This window comes from Sciurus carolinensis, chromosome 1 (genome assembly GCF_902686445.1).
Source record: "Sciurus carolinensis chromosome 1, mSciCar1.2, whole genome shotgun sequence".
Classification (NCBI taxonomy): Eukaryota; Metazoa; Chordata; class Mammalia; order Rodentia; family Sciuridae; genus Sciurus; species Sciurus carolinensis.
This window is the reverse complement of record NC_062213.1, coordinates 35,529,838-35,545,580: the sequence shown is the minus strand read 5'-3', so window position 1 is coordinate 35,545,580 and position 15,743 is coordinate 35,529,838. Positions and strand designations below refer to the sequence as shown.

Here is a 15,743-nt window from a genome sequence, read left to right as displayed (position 1 = left end):
CGGGCTCCCTCCTCCCTACCACTCCCCGTTCGGCCCCAACCCACTCGGGTGGGGCGCCCGCCGCCCGCCGTGCCGGGGCCTGGGCTGCGGGGAGGTGACGCGGCCCCCGCGGGAAGAGCCTGGAAGGCGGAGGGGCGGAGGCGGCGCGGGTGGCGGCATCGAGCAGCGGCGGCGCAGCGAGCGGGCCCTACGCGCCGATTCCACCGACCCAAGGGGCGGCGGCGGCGGCGGCGGCGGCGGCTGAGAGACCCCGGGCGGCGCGTGATGAGGGCCGGGAGCCCGACCCTGCTGCGCGTCGGAGCTCGCTTGAATTCGGACGTTGACAGTGGAAGGGCCTTGGCCCGAACACTCTCCGCCACTAGCCCTAGTCATTCCTTCTCGGCTTTCGCTTCCCTACTCTAGCCCAGGGTGGGGGTGGGGGTCTCCTGCGGCAGCCTCCGGCCGGGCGGCCCGATCTTCGCAGTTTCTGGAGGGGTCCTCCTCTCAGCGCAGAGGAGGCTTGTGACGCGTCAGCCGGCGGGACGGCTGAGCTGCTTCTCAGGGAAATCGCCCTGCTTCCTCACTACCCTCCCCGCTTTCGCCTCAGCGCTCCACCGGCCCGCCGGACGCCGCCTCCCGGCGCTCGGAGCGAGTTCCCGCGACTCCCCCGGGGGCCTGGTTCGCAGGCACCCCTTTCCTCTCCGAACAACGCGCGCGCCCCCGGCCCCCGCGGCGGCCGGACACACTCGCGTCCCGGCCCGCGCGCCGCCTTCCCGCCTGCTCCCTCCAGTCACCCCACCCTTAGCTGTCCCCGCCACCTTACTCCACTACCCTCCCCTGCCGCTCCGCGCACTCCGCCTCTGGGCCTCCAGCTCCTCTCTCCCCGAACCGCTCACTTCCAGCCCTTCGCCCCCGGGAAGAAGAAACATTTCCCGGAGCGGTCTCCTCAACCCTCCCTTCCCCACCCCGCTTGCCCTCCCCTCCCCCGGCTCTTTCTTGGGGGAGGGGGGCTGTCGCCTCAGATTGAAGGCCATTGATTTGTATGTATTTGTCCCAGCGCCGGAGGCTGCCCCAGCCGCCCGCGCCTGTGCCGCCGCTGCCAGTGGAGTTGGCTCCCCGCTTCCCTAGGGTGGTTCAGCTCCACCAAACATGTCGGCTCCTGTCGGGCCCCGGGGCCGCCCGGCTCCCACCCCGGCGGCCTCTCAGCCGCCTCCGCAGCCCGAGATGCCCGACCTCAGCCACCTCACCGAGGAGGAGAGGAAAATCATCCTGGCTGTTATGGATCGGCAGAAGAAGGAAGAGGAGAAGGAGCAGTCAGTGCTCAAGTAAGGACCGGGCTCCATCTTCCCGCCTCCCTTCTGCCCCTCCGCCCCCTCGGTCGCTGCCCCGCGGCCGCCTGCGCGTCCCGATCGCCGCCCTCCCTCCCGCCCGCGGCGCCCGGGCCACGAGGGCTGCGGCCCGCGCCGGCCGCCGGGGCTGCTTTCTGGGTGTCAGAGCGCGGGGGTGTGTGTCTCGGAGGGAGGGCGCGGAGGCCGGCTGAGGTGACGGTGGCCAGTCTTAGGGCGGTGTAATTTTCCCCGGCGCCCTCCGGCTTTCCCCGCCGGCCAGTTCAGCTCCGTGGTCCTGGTGGGGATGGGGTTGAACCAGGCTGCTGGTGTCCCTTTTCCTTTCCCGCCCTCCTCTCGAGGAGGCAGTGACTGGGACAAGGAATCCAATATGGCCGTGCACAGGTGCTCCCTGGCCGGACCGGGCGGAGGCGCGCCGACCCGAGTTGCGGGCGCCGCCGGGGGTCCCTTGCCCTGCGCCTCCGCGGGGCCGCTTTGTCCCCTGCGCCGGGAAGAGGAGAGCTGCCCTCGGTCGCCGCCGGCACGAGGGCGGCGGCACCGGCGAGGGGCCTAAACTCTGTAGCGTTTCGGGTGGGTGTGCGGCCGCCGCCATCTTCCAGCCCCTCCCCCTCGGCGGGTGCTAACACCCTGCACTCTGCTGCTCTTCCTGTTTGCAACTAGTAAATCTGTGTAATCCTGAAGAGACTCCAGCTCGTACCAGTATTGTGGTTTGGATTGCTTCCTACCTCGTGAAGTTCTACTCTTTGTGCTCGTGGTCCAGGCAGCCCGGATTTTGCCGGGGGTGGGAGGCGTACCGTAGCACCCAGGCATTGGTTAGATGCTGTGTAACTTCAGCACTAGGGAACTGTCCAGGCGGGTTATCTTGAGCTCTGAGATTGCTTTCTCCTCAGTGTAACAGATTTGTTTCTACAGGTTTGCTTTTAAATGTTTCATGGTTATTTGATTTCTCGGTTACTACGAAAGAGATCGTGCAAAACAAGTGTAACCTTTGTATGTTTTTTCAACTCAACTTTTTTCTTTTTTCTTGAAATGAGTCATTTAGTGAAAGATTAAGTTTATATACCAAAGGGGGGACCGTTCTTTTGTTATGTCATCAAATCTACTTTTCCCTTATTCTTCATAGAAACGCACGATTGAAAGTGTCGGGTTCTTCTATGAAGGAAATAACACGCTGACCTCAACACAAATTTTAAAAAACAGGTTGTTAAGTTCAGTATTCTTTCATGCATTTATAAAGACATAGTTTTTGTGGCCTATACATATATATTTTTCCATATTTTAATGAAAACTACTTCATATAATTTGTGTAATAAACCTATACCAAATAGTCTCATCTTAGAAAAAAGATACAATTTCTCATGAGATATTGAAGAAGAGCAAATGTATTCCGGACATATTGACTGAAATTAAGAATTACTTCTTCAAAGCTAACTTTTGTGTTTGAATGTTTATTTGAGAATGTGATTTATTAATTGGCATTGGATATGAAAACTAAGCAAGTTGAGCAGTTTATTTCAACTAGTGGAAGAACAAAGAAGTAGTTTTAAAAGCACTTTTAGCATACTCTTAACTCTGCTTAACTTTATTATGGACACTAACAAAGTCAAGCTTTTGATAACTTACAATTTTATGTTTAAATATATGCATTCATACTTTTTGCTATAATTGCTAAAAACTACTGTTGCCAAAATGATGCTTAAAGCATAGTTTTATTTTTTTGACTTACATATTTAAATGTAAAAATGTTTTTTTAATAGTATGCTAAATCATTGTGATTATTGACTAGTTCATTACAGTTCTGTGTCTGTTTAGCATACAGAAATTTAAATGAATTTTTGAGTATTAAGAATTATTCAAAATTAATAATATATTTCATAGGAAAATGTTGTAAAAGATTTTTTAGATAGCTGCATAAGTATATGATATATCTGTATGTAAAACTACATACTATGCAAATACATGTTTGTGCATTTAATGTGCATAATTTAGGTAGACAGAAAAGTCTCTAAATATATATTCATGAAATATATAATATACCCATGAAAAATAGGTATTTATATATCTAAATTTGTTTATTTAAAATAAAATTATTTAAAATATCTATTTGCATTTCTACCTAACAGCCTTGGAAAGGGATCTTACCCTCAAAATGGCTATATGATTTCAGAACTGTATTTATATTCATTTTAAGAAGTTACTTGGAGACTAAAGCATAATATATTTAGTTTTAAATATTGTTTAAAATGTTTTGTAGTATATTATCAATATTGGATATTAAATAAATATGATATGTAAGAAAAATAATACCAATTGATTACTATTTCGAAGAAAGCTTTAGATTCTGACTAAACTAGCCTTTCTGTGTAGTGGCACTCATTTAGTTGCAAGTTAATATCTATTCTGATAGGTCATAGAAATAAACCGAAATCCAAATTCACATCTGCTACCTTTTAACAACTATGTTAAAAATAAGTTTGATGTGTGAAGAATTTGAAACTGCTGTATGAAAATATTTTTTTGCATGATCTGTGAGATTCAATATTCATATTAAGTATTAAGCAAAGTGAGGTGGGCATACCCAAGGGCGTCACATGATGTTATTTTGGAATACAGAAAGAGAATATTAAAGTTTCTATTTCTATTTGCAAAAGAAAGAAATTAAACTTCATTAATATTTAATATATAGATTGGCAGTACTAAGATACATATAATTTTTAAATAAATGGGCATATCTTAAGAGGTTCATGCCTGAGATAGTTTTTCCATAATTTAATTCATGCATTACAGTTGTACATAGTGGTGGGATTCATTGTGACATATTCAAACATGTATAGTATATAACAATGTAATTTGGCCAGTATCATTTCTCAGTATTTCCCCTATCCTTCCCTTCCTCCCTCTGCCTGGTTCCTTTCTTTTACTTCACTGATCTCCCTTTGTTTTTCATGAGATCCACTCCAGGTTTCTTTTCCTATTTCCTCTTTAACTTCCGCGTGTGAGAGAAAACATGCCACCCTTGACTTTCTGAGTTTGGCCTATTTCACTTAACATAATGTTCTAGAGATAGTCTGTGCATAAAAATAGGCACATGTATGTCAAATATTGTGTGTATCTTTGTGTGTGTGCACACATGTATGGATATATGTACACATGTATGTGAACATAAAAACAAATATGTACTGCAGTTTGCTTTTTAGGAGATCAGTTCACATCTGTTAATATATAGCTGTCTTATTCATTTTAATGACTATAATAACTCATTTGATGAACTTTCTGCAATTTCTTTAGTATCATATTTATGGGTATTTAAGTTGTTTCTGGTCCCTCCCCCCCACCTTTCACCTCCCCTGGTACTGAGGAATGAGCCTAGGAATGCTTTACCACTGATATCCCCAGCCCTTTTTATTTTTTATTTTGTGGCAATCTCACTAAGTTACCCAGGTCGGCCTTGAACTTGCAGTCCTCCTGCCTCAGCTTCCCAAGTTGCTGGGATTATAGGCATGCGCTACAACATCTGGCTTTTTTAAAGTATTCTACCATTAGAAACATTTTGATAAAAAAATAAATATATATATATATATATATATATATATATCCCACATGTATGAGTATATTTCCAGAATAAATTCCTAGACACAAAATTTTTGGTCAAAGTGTCAGTATATTTTAAATTTTTATAAATATTACTATCCTTGAGGAAATATGTGTAAGTGATATGTAGGAAGGAGACTTCCCCTCTTCTTTGCTAACTCAGTGTGTGGTGAACTTTGTTAGGATTTCAGTGAAAAATATGCCAGTGTCAATTAAATTTGCAATTTTTCTGTATTCAGTTGAGAGCCTTTTACATTTGCTTAGAGCAATTTATATTTTCTGCTAGTAACTTTTAGTGATTTGTTAATGCTCTTTATTAATTCTTTGCTTTAGGACCTGTTTGTGCCTGGTCAAGAGTTTTAAAAAAATGTATTTGACTTTATTACATTTTTGTTTTGTTACTTTTGAGTTTGTGATCTATTTAGCAGTCTTTCAACTTCTAATATTAAAAAAAATCATTTCCTTCTTACACATTGCATGTCAGATAAATTATGCAATTGAATCATGAAGACTGTGTGTGTATGTATGTGTGTGTGTGTGTGTGTGTGTGTGTATGGTAGTTAGGATTGAACCCAGGGGTGCTCTACTACTGAACTACATATCCAGCCCTTTTTATTTGGGGATAGAGTCTTGCTAAGTTGCTTAGACAGACCTTGAACTTGGGATCCTCCTGCATCAACCTTCTGCTGGCATAATAGGCATGCGCTACCACCTCCAGCCATCCTGAAGACTTAAATAAGTAAGATTTTTACAATGTGTAAATAACATTGCCATTGCCCCAAACTGAAAGCTTGTAAATTTTCTAAGGATTCAAAGTGTACTCTACAAATTGATTGGCATTTTATAAGAAAGTGCCTAATATGTTTTTATATATATTTTATATTTTAAAGTAAAGGCAATTAAATACCTTCCAGTTGACAATACACCTTGATAAAGAACTAATTAAGACTGTGTGATGAATAAAAAGGTAGTGGATACAAGTGTGATAAGCCAGATGAATTTTTTACTTGAAACCTTCCTTTACTGATTAATAGCTATAGGATTTGCTTATGTTATTAAACTCCCTGAGTTATCTCATCTGTTCTGAATAATAATGAGGGATTGTTGTGATCATTATAGACTTAAGTGTCCTGCCTTGCATCTGTTGGTATGCAATAAATAATCATTATTATTAACTGGTTGTAGACAGTGCTTTTTCAGCCTTAACATTTTCATAGCATTCCTGGATGAAATCTTCCCATTTTCTAAAAATTGAGAGATTCTCTCCTTTGTTTACCAGGAAGCTTTTCAATAACTTAATTCTTTGTCTGTAAGATTAAGGGTGGGAAGAGGGACTTGGAAGTAGTTTCTTTAGCAAAAACCATCTTAGGGAGACTGATAACTAAGGCATAGTTGTGAAAATAATACTGACATGAAATTATTGGTTATTGATAAGATAATGATTGTCAAAGGTGATTGTGTGATGGGAACTGATTTGTGCATTGTCCTTAGAATTGCCTGGGATCAATTTTTATTCTATTATTTTACCAAATATGCATTTACTTATTTCTCTTATTCATGTTAAGCTAAAAAACCTCTTCAGGTTAAGCTAAATCTGAAGTGTGGTTATTAGAGCTTAGAATGCTCTTCTTCATATTTTCCCTCAAATAAACTCCATCTTTGCATGATTGCCTCTATGTCATTCTTTTGGCCTTTGCTTCAAATTTGCATCTTTAGAGAGCTCTCTTCTGCTCATACTTTCTTAAATAGGTTCTCTCCTTTATTCTTTATTACAATATTTTTTATATTTCCCTAATTATTCTTATAAAAATTTACAGTGATTTTTTTGTTCACTTGTTTATGGTCTCTTTTGCTAAATTATAAACTCCCAGAGAGTAGACATCATGCCTGTCTTGTTCATAATTGAAACCTCAGCTCTGATTTAATACAATGCTTTACCCATAGTATTACTAAAAAATTAGGTGAATGAATGAAAATATTGGGAATGAAATACTATATTCATATTCATATAGGTAGTGCTTACTTTTAAGGTGAAATCTAATAATCCTAAAGAAAAAGGATTGTTTATGTAGTAGTGTCCTTTTTGAAATCAAATGTAATCTTTAAACTTATGCTGTATTTTTTTTATTTTGCTTAGAGACAAACTTACAGTATTTGTGTCTGATTGAAACTCTCATTTGGACTAGGAACCTATTTATTTTGACTAGAAAACAGAAGAAACTTGTGATATTGTATCATTTTTAATTCAAAGAATACTAAAAATTAAGGAGTATTTTGCTTTAAAAATTACTTTCAGAACATTTAGAAATTTCCATTGTGTTCAGCAGAGCTGAGTAGTTAGGAGTGCACAGAATGCCTTAAATAGAAGGAGTCATGTATTTCAGGGACAGAGAGTCTAAGGACAACCATAGTCATATGGATTATGATTATAAAAATGTTGTGTCATGAAAAAATACTGTAAAGGAGTTTTTAGTACATTATAATTATAGTAAAAAAATTAGACTAACCTTATAAGTAGTTTTGTTGTTTCTTTGGTATTATTGAGGGTGTCAGACCGTTTACCTTATAAAATCTCTAAAAGTTTCATTCCTAGACTTTTGTATTCTCTGGTCATCTAATGGAATCCAGTTATTTCTGGTGTCAAAAATACTTTTAACCATTGTCAACTAAACCTTAGTTCACTGTAAAAAATGTGATAAACTACAATTAAAACATTGCATGGGAAGTGCTAGGAGACCACTATGTACCAATGTATAATGAATATATTTATACAAGAGGTATTTCTGATCTGATTTTGGGGAGATGGCATCTCTTCTCTCTCAAAGGATGAGGTGGATGTTAGCTGGGTAGATGAAGATACTTTCAAGCAAAAATCCTAAAACATACAGGTCTCCCTTTACCAAAGAACTCTTTTTTTTTTTTTTTTTTTTTTTAATAAAAGTTGCATGGCATGTGGATCATGGTCAAAAAACTCACTTGAAGTGGTTCAGGAGAGCTTAGGGCGTAGTTTTATTTATTTATTTTTTAATTAATGCATCTTAGAACATAGAGTTTAAGAGGAGATGAGTCAGTAGAGGAAACTGGAGGAATGTCAAGGGTCAGACCTTTTAAGACCTTATATACTGTTCTTTGGATTTGAGTTTAATCCTGAAAGCAGTGGGAAATCACATAGAAGTTTTAAGCAGTGGCACAATATAACTAGGCTTTCATTGGAAAACAAAAGCAAAAACTCTCCTACAGCATTGATTGATGAGAAGATGTAATACTAGAGACAAGGGCACTAGTTAGGAGATTTACAGTAATCCAGGTGATAAATGATGAAGCTATACAAATAAGACAATGGAGGTGGAAATGGAGAATGCAGACAGATTTTTGAAGTTTACAAGCCAAAATTGCCAGGATTAGCAACTGGGTGTACGGTCGGGTAAGCTCTTATGATTCTTGCTTGCTTGACTACTTTACATAGTATAAATTTGCCTGTGTCTGCTCATCTCATTGATAGTTTAGCTCTCTGAACTCATCTGATTTTAGGACCAGTATTTTCTTAGGGTGCAGTTGTTAAATGACTTCTTTTATTGTTTTAACTATTCTAAAGAGTTTATAAAATGTATGTGAATCACTAGAAGTCACTACAACTTGGGATATAGTGGGTTGGGGTGGCAAACAATAGAACAGTAGTAAAATGATGAAAAGGAAGAAGGAAGAAAAGAGGACAAAGGAAAAAGGGGAGAAGGAAAAAGGCCAGGGCTCCTTGAGTCCATTCATACTTGTCAGAATCCTACTTAATAGCTTTTAAAACTTTTTTATTTCATGTCATACAATCTTTCAAAACTCCTGGACTGTCTCTCTTTTATCAAATTTTCTTTGCTCCCATTAATAATAGTTGCAGTGAATGTCTTACCCTCTGACTTTGTTTCATCCTTTGGATATTTTAAGCTATCACACAATCTTTATTTTTTACATTAGGTTTAACTACAATAAATTTCCTTCCATGAGTGTATTCCTCCATCATCTCTAAGGGAATTTTGGAGATATGAATGTATTTTAAGACAGTATAGACAGGAAATTAGCAATGGAAATGACCTGTTGAAGTTGGTGAAGATTATGTTTAAGTTTTGAAGTAAGAAGTTACATAATTATTATTGGAGGTAGGGTTATCCACGGAAAAAGTTTAGACTCATTAATGATATAATATCTCACCTACTTTCTCTCTGGTACTGTTACCTGAAGAATTGAAGGCAAACTGGGCAAAGTGGCACACACCTGTAATCTCAGAGGCATGGGAGGCTGAGGCAGGAGGATTACAAGTTTGAGGCCAGCCTTGGCAACTTAGCATGGCCCTCAGTAATTTAGTGAGATTTAGTCTCAAAATAAAAAATAAAAAAAGGACTGGGGATGTAGCTCAGTGGTTGAAGGCCTCTGGGCTAAATTCCCAGTACCAAAAATAGCAGGGGAAAAAAATAAAAGGAAAAAGAATTGAAGGCAACAAGATAGTATTAGTTTTCCAAGAATTAGCACCTTTTATATAGTTTATATATTATGAACATTTATTTTATCTGTATTATTTATGCACATCAGAAGCTCTAATGTATATTTTTTATACAACATAGTGCTAGCTAAATGCTTTTTAAAGGTTTTTAGAATTAACTTTTAGATAGTTTTATATTATAAACCTTTAATATTTTTATGTAACATTACATAATTTGGTAGGTTTTGGTAGATAGAGGGTCTGAATAAATGCTGCTTTAGGCATAGGAAAAAGATGATATTCTTTGTCACGTAAAGATTTTTTTTTTCCCCAACCAAATTTATGATCAGCTAGAAGGGAAAAATGGCTTGGCAGTTTCACACATCCTGTTACTAGCGTCCAGTCTGCTTAAAACTGGGGGAAAAGTACACTAAACAATATAGTTAGTAGAATAACTGGTGTTTGGTGCTTTGGTATTGTTCAATTCACAGACTGAGGTGATGCTCACATCCTTCTTATTTGTTGGTATAAGAACCCTCAACAATAAAATCTGTTGGAATTAAATTACAGACTGAATGTTTATGTACCCCAAATTCATATGTTGAAACCTATATCCACAACGTGATGGTAATAGAGGTAATAGAAGGTGGGGCATTTTGGGGATAATTAGGACACAAGGGCAGAGCCCTCACTAATAGGATTAGTGCCCTTATTTAAAACAAAAAGGCTTCATAGAGCTTCTTTATCCTACTACCTTGTGAGGTTATGGCAAGACGGTGACCTATAAATCAGGAAGCGGGCCTGTACCATACAATGAATGTGTTACCACCTTGAACTTGGACTTCCTAGACTCTGGAACTATGAAAAATAAATTTCTGTTGTTTATAAGCCATGCAGTATATGGTACTTTATCATAATGGCTCAATAGACAAATACATGGGACAGCCCAGTAGTCACCATACAGAGGAAATCCACCTTCCTTGCAAATTGTGTATTTAAGAATTTTATGACTAAGACTTTTAGTTTTAGCTTAGACCAGACAATCACTAAAGAGAGGTCAAAGAAAATTTAGTACCATGAAAATACTTTTGGAGTTAACCATTGCACAGATATTTAAAGGTTTTTCAAAGTTAAACAAGTAAAAGAAAATAATAATAAGAGAATTTGTATTAGTTAACATGATGTTAGTTACAGTAACATAAGCTGAACATAAACTTGGTTGGAAGAAAAAAAATGTCATAAGGGACAAAAAAATGCCATCTTTCTCTTGTGCCTCCAGCAGTATTTGTTCAGACCCTCTATTTATCAAAACCTCCCAAATTATGTATATGTTACATAATTTGCAGTCACTTAACACATGTAAGTGCTCATGTTAACACATGTGTTATTCATGTAGAGTCTAATGGGAGTGGATGAGGGTAGTTACCCACCATATGAACCCATCTAGACGCAAGCAGGGCTGGGAAAGCTAATCCAGAGTCAGGCAACTGCTCCACAGCAACAGCTTCATGAAATGAAAGTACAAATCTGATGACCACCTAGCCATCTCCACCACAAAATTCATTTTTGACAGAAAAAAATTGTGTTGATAAAAGTATTAATTCTTTCAGGCTAAAGACAACTTTGGGTTAAAAGGAATTAAGTATGATAAAACAGATTTTTCATCTGTGTGTCTGGGAAGCAAACTGTTAGAAAAATGGTAGTAATTACCTCATATGCCAACAGACAGCTCAGGTTTCCACCTGTTGAAAACTGGGTTAGGTGACTGTTCTTCATATTCTTACAACTCTTATTGCATACCTCTGTCATAACTGCTAACATAATAATAGCCAACATTTATTAAATACAGAATAGATAGCTGCCAGCATCTTAAGAAATGATTGTTTTGGGGTCATAATTGGAAGAGGTTTCATTGTTACTTCTCTTGGCCATGAGAGCTGTTAGTTATGGTGTGTGGTATTAATTAAACTAACAAGTAAGCAGTGGCCAACAAATGAAATCAATGAGAACAAAATGTATTTAATAAATATCATTTCCATTAAGTTTTCACTTAATTATTATTTATTCCAGCATGGTAAACACTGTTTTTTACCTCCCATCATTGGGCTATTTTTCTGTTTGAAATAGTTAGCATTTTAGAAACCAACAATAACAAAACTCCCTGGAAAATAATAATGGTGGTATTGTGGTGATAGAAAGCTAAATGGATCCTCAGAGAGAATGTTTGAAATTGGATCATCTTGTAGGTATATTCCAAAAGAGAAATAGAAATTTAAAATCAGAGAAATTTGAGTATAGACATTTAAATATCTGATTTAGAGGGTATGAACCTTGAAAACATAAGTCTTTAGGATGAGGGCTCAGTGTTTAGAATACACCTGATGAAGTTGAATTTCTGGATGATAAAGGATATAAAGAATATTTCCATGTCATCAGTGACCAAGTCTTCAGGCTTGTTAACAATAACGAGGTAACATGGTAGCAAGGTTAAGCCAAAGAAATGAAGCGGTCAGTGTGTGTAAATAAACTATTTGATTTGAGGTAAATTATGGCTAAAGTTACCTTAAAGAGACTTTGTAATACCTACATCTCATGCTTAATTTCCTTTAAGTTTTTTCCCTTTGGCTTTTCAGTAAAGTTATGATAGTAAAATTCCAGTTTACTTTTGTTGATATAGTAACAATTTAGGGTACCTCTAAAGACAATTCTGTAGCACCATAGGTTGTCTCTGCTGAGGATCTGAGAAAGAACATGTAGAAGTAAGAGAAAGAGAAGTGGAAATTCAGGAACATGGGATTAGTATTCAGCTTTTATTCTAAGTGTATCCCATACAAGGTTTTGTTTGAATTTGAATGTATCTGTAATCTTGCAGCAAGACTTGAAAGAGGGAACTAACATTCTTTCAGGGTTTACTTTGTACTAGGAGCAAGTCACGATGCTTGTAAGAGGAGGAATACTGATTTTTACCTAGATCTTTGTACCTAGATCTTTCTACCTCAAAACCATTCTCTTTCCCTGACATTGCCATTTATTTAGCCTTATGGAAAACAGTGCTCAAGTGTCTGGACTCTGGAGTCAGACAGTCTGGGTTTGAATTCTGCTATGTTATTTAGTACCTATGTACTTTACTGTGTTTATTTGTAAAATGGGGATAATAATAACACCTATTTTAAAGTCTGTTTTGTTTTTGTTCCAATTAATTATACATGTCAGCAGAATGCATTTTGACACATTGTACACAGATGGAGCACAACTTCTCATTCCTCTGGTTGTACAGGATGCAGACTCACCCCGGTTGTGTAATCATACATGTACATAGGGTAATAATGTCCGTCTTAGAGGCTGTTTTGAGAATTGAGTTTACATTTGTAAAGTCCTTAGAGGAAGGTCTAGCATGTAAGTGCTAATAAATAAGTTAGTAGAGGAAAACAACTGACGACAAGAGAGAATATCAATTTCATCAATAGATACTTTTTATTTCTCAGTGTTAGGGATTGAACCCCTAACACTGTGCTATATCCCCAACCTCCCTCCTATCACCTTTTTTTTTTCCTTTTGAATTTTGTTTTGTTTTGTTTCGAGACAGGATCTCACTAAGTTGCTCAGGCTGGTGTCAAAATTGTGATCTTCCTGCCTCGGCCTCTGAAGTAGCTATGATTATGGGTGTGTGCCTCCACTCCTGCTGTAAATGCTTTTTGAAACATGCCCCCCCCCCCCCCAAGTTTTAATGCTTATCGAAAGGGTATTGCCACATTCATTAATAAAGTAAGCTCTGAATCTTCCAAGCTTATTCATAGAATTCCTTGCATTAGTTTTCTTCTGTTACTCTCAAAGTTGGTGACTTAAAATAATACACATTTATATCTTAAAGTTCTGTAGATTTTTCTCATTTTAGCCATATCTATGAATTTCTGTTTGCCATGAAAGGAAACATATTTTACATATTTCTAGGATAAGTTCAGAACTTTTTTTTTTGAGGGGGATTATTCTCCTCACATTTTTTTATTCCAGTAGAAATGAGTTTGGATACATATTTTCTAATAAAAAACTGTATTACTTAGTTTTTACAATGTATTTTGTATCTGAGACACAAATTCCAGAATGATATCTCTGAAATAAAATTTTACAGTATACTTTTTAAAAGAATTTTTAATCTTTTTTCCTGTGTTCTTTTTAGATATATATGACAGGAGAGTATATTTTGACACATTATACATACATGGAGCATAACTTATTCTAATTGTGGTTGTATATGATGTGGAGTTTCACTGATCATGTATTCATTTTTGAACATAGGGGAGTTATGTCTGATTCATTCTACTGTCTTTCCTATTCTCATTCCCCCTCCCTTCCCTTTATTCTCCTTTGTCTAATCCACTGAATCTTTGGGTTTATGATACTACATCTCCTTCAAATTACTGCCGATTTTTTTTTAATTGATTTAACAATTTGTAACTGAATTAACACGTTGGTCTAACTGGGGGTGAAGTGAACTGGCGGCAAGAAGTGTGAATGAATTGTCCTACATTCTGCATGTAACACTTAAGTAGTCTCCCTAAGTAGCCATTTTAGTCAATAATTTTATTTATTTTTTTAGGGTGAGGAATAAATAATTTTACCATTTGACTAACAGTGAAAAGTCATTGAAATATTCACAAATGCAATATTTTTGCTATCTGATGGTCATTTTTAAGACTCAGAATAAACTTTATATTCTAATACAAGTAAGGAAAAATTTGGATTTGATCTTTTCACAAGAATATGAGTTTTCTTGGCATGTTTGTTTGAATAGTCATTTCTTTCCTCACAATAAAGTGTGGCTTCATGTATTATCTTTTTCCTGTAATGACTAGCTAAAAGTCTAGTATAATGAAAAGATGTAACATGTACTATGACTTAAACTTTATGGCAGTGTTTAAAATATAATCAATTGTTTTGACTTAGGTGTCTGAACATTGGAAGTAGCTAAGAAATAAAGTAAAAAATAAAGTAATAAAATATTAATGTCAATTCATATTGCAATTTGTAGTTTTATATGTTAGTATAGATTAAATGTCAGACTCTAGTCAGAAGATAGAAACTACAATAGTAATTTGAACAAGGACATTTTAATGCAAAGGATTAACCTGAGGCAGGGAGCAGCCTTCTTTTCTAGGGCTAAGGAAGACTACCCACAAAGGAAACAAATTTGGAAGAAGTTTTCTCCCCCATGGCTTGTTGGAGGGTGTGACTATAGCACCTGTGCTGCCACAGACTGAGACAGGCAAGCAGGAAATCGTGTGTGGTTTTTTTGGTGGAACTTGCTGATATACTTGCTGGGTTGCTCAAGAAACTCACTGGGAAACCTGTTAGGGTGCAGCTAATCTTACTGAGTGTTATGGTTTGGATAGGAGGTGTCTGCAAAAAAGCTCACGTTTGAGACAATGCAAGAAGGTTCAGAGGAGAAATGATTGGGTTGTGAGAGTCTTAACCCAATCAGCGAATTAAACCCCTGATAGGAATTAACTGAGTGGTAACTGAAGTGGTAGGGTGTGGCTGGAGATTGGATTTGGAGCGTGACTTTGGGGTATATATTTTGTATCTAGAGAGTGGAAACACTCTCTCTCTCTCTCTCTCTGCTTCCTGTTGACGTGAGCTGCTTCCCTCTGCCACACTCTTCTGCCATGATGTTCTGCCTCACCTGGATCCCTGAGGAATGGAGCTGGCCTTCTGTGGACTAAGATCTCAGAAACTGTGAGCTCTCAAATAAACTTTTCCTCCTCTATAGTTGTTCTGGTCAGATCTTTTAGTCACAGCAGCAAAATAGCTGACTGAAAAACTGACAAACTGCCTGCTGGTGTGCCATTAAAACTTGCTGGAAAGATATTTCTTGGGGTCTGTGAAATGTGCTAGGAGATTTAGTACTACTGAAGTAGTCCTTAAGTTCCAGGCAGCCAGGAACTATACAACAAAACCAACAAAACACACAGAACCTGGAAGAGACACCCCTTCTTCTTCAATGTCATTATGGCTCCCTCTACTGACAAAGCTCAACATTGTGCCAACTGGCGAAGGCAAATGATGAGTCCATATAAAATAGGGCTGAAAAGGGTGTATTTGTAGTAGGCTAAACTTGTAGTAGCTTATGCTACCCTCAAATATCCATTATCTTAAAATAATATAGGTTTATTTCTTTTTCATGCTGCATATTTTCTCTGGGTTGCTTGGGATCTCAATTCCATGTCATCCTCATCCTGGGAGAAGCCACTTTCTGGAATATTGTGAGCAGATGAAAAGGGAGATTGTATAATTGCTAGTTGTTTCTTCTCAGAAGTATGAATACAACTTTTGCTTGGCCAAAGCAAGTTACCCTATCATGC

General features: G+C 38.5%; 1 protein-coding gene across 36 annotated transcripts in view; it reads left to right on the top strand.

The window, feature by feature from the left end:
* Nucleotides 1–745: 745 nt before the first annotated feature.
* Nucleotides 746–15,743, top strand: part of Rims2 (regulating synaptic membrane exocytosis 2) — a 601,671-nt gene continuing 586,673 nt past the window's right edge. For 8 of the 36 annotated variants that reach the window (XM_047527036.1, XM_047527035.1, XM_047527033.1 and 5 more), the window contains exon 1: nt 755–1,304. In XM_047527036.1, coding sequence (XP_047382992.1) covers nt 1,129–1,304 — 176 coding nt within the window. In that variant the 5' untranslated portion in view covers nt 755–1,128. Of the gene's footprint in view, nt 1,305–15,743 lie in introns of all 36 variants that reach the window. The other 28 variants (XM_047527170.1, XM_047527164.1, XM_047527161.1 and 25 more) reach the window with 8 other exon arrangements.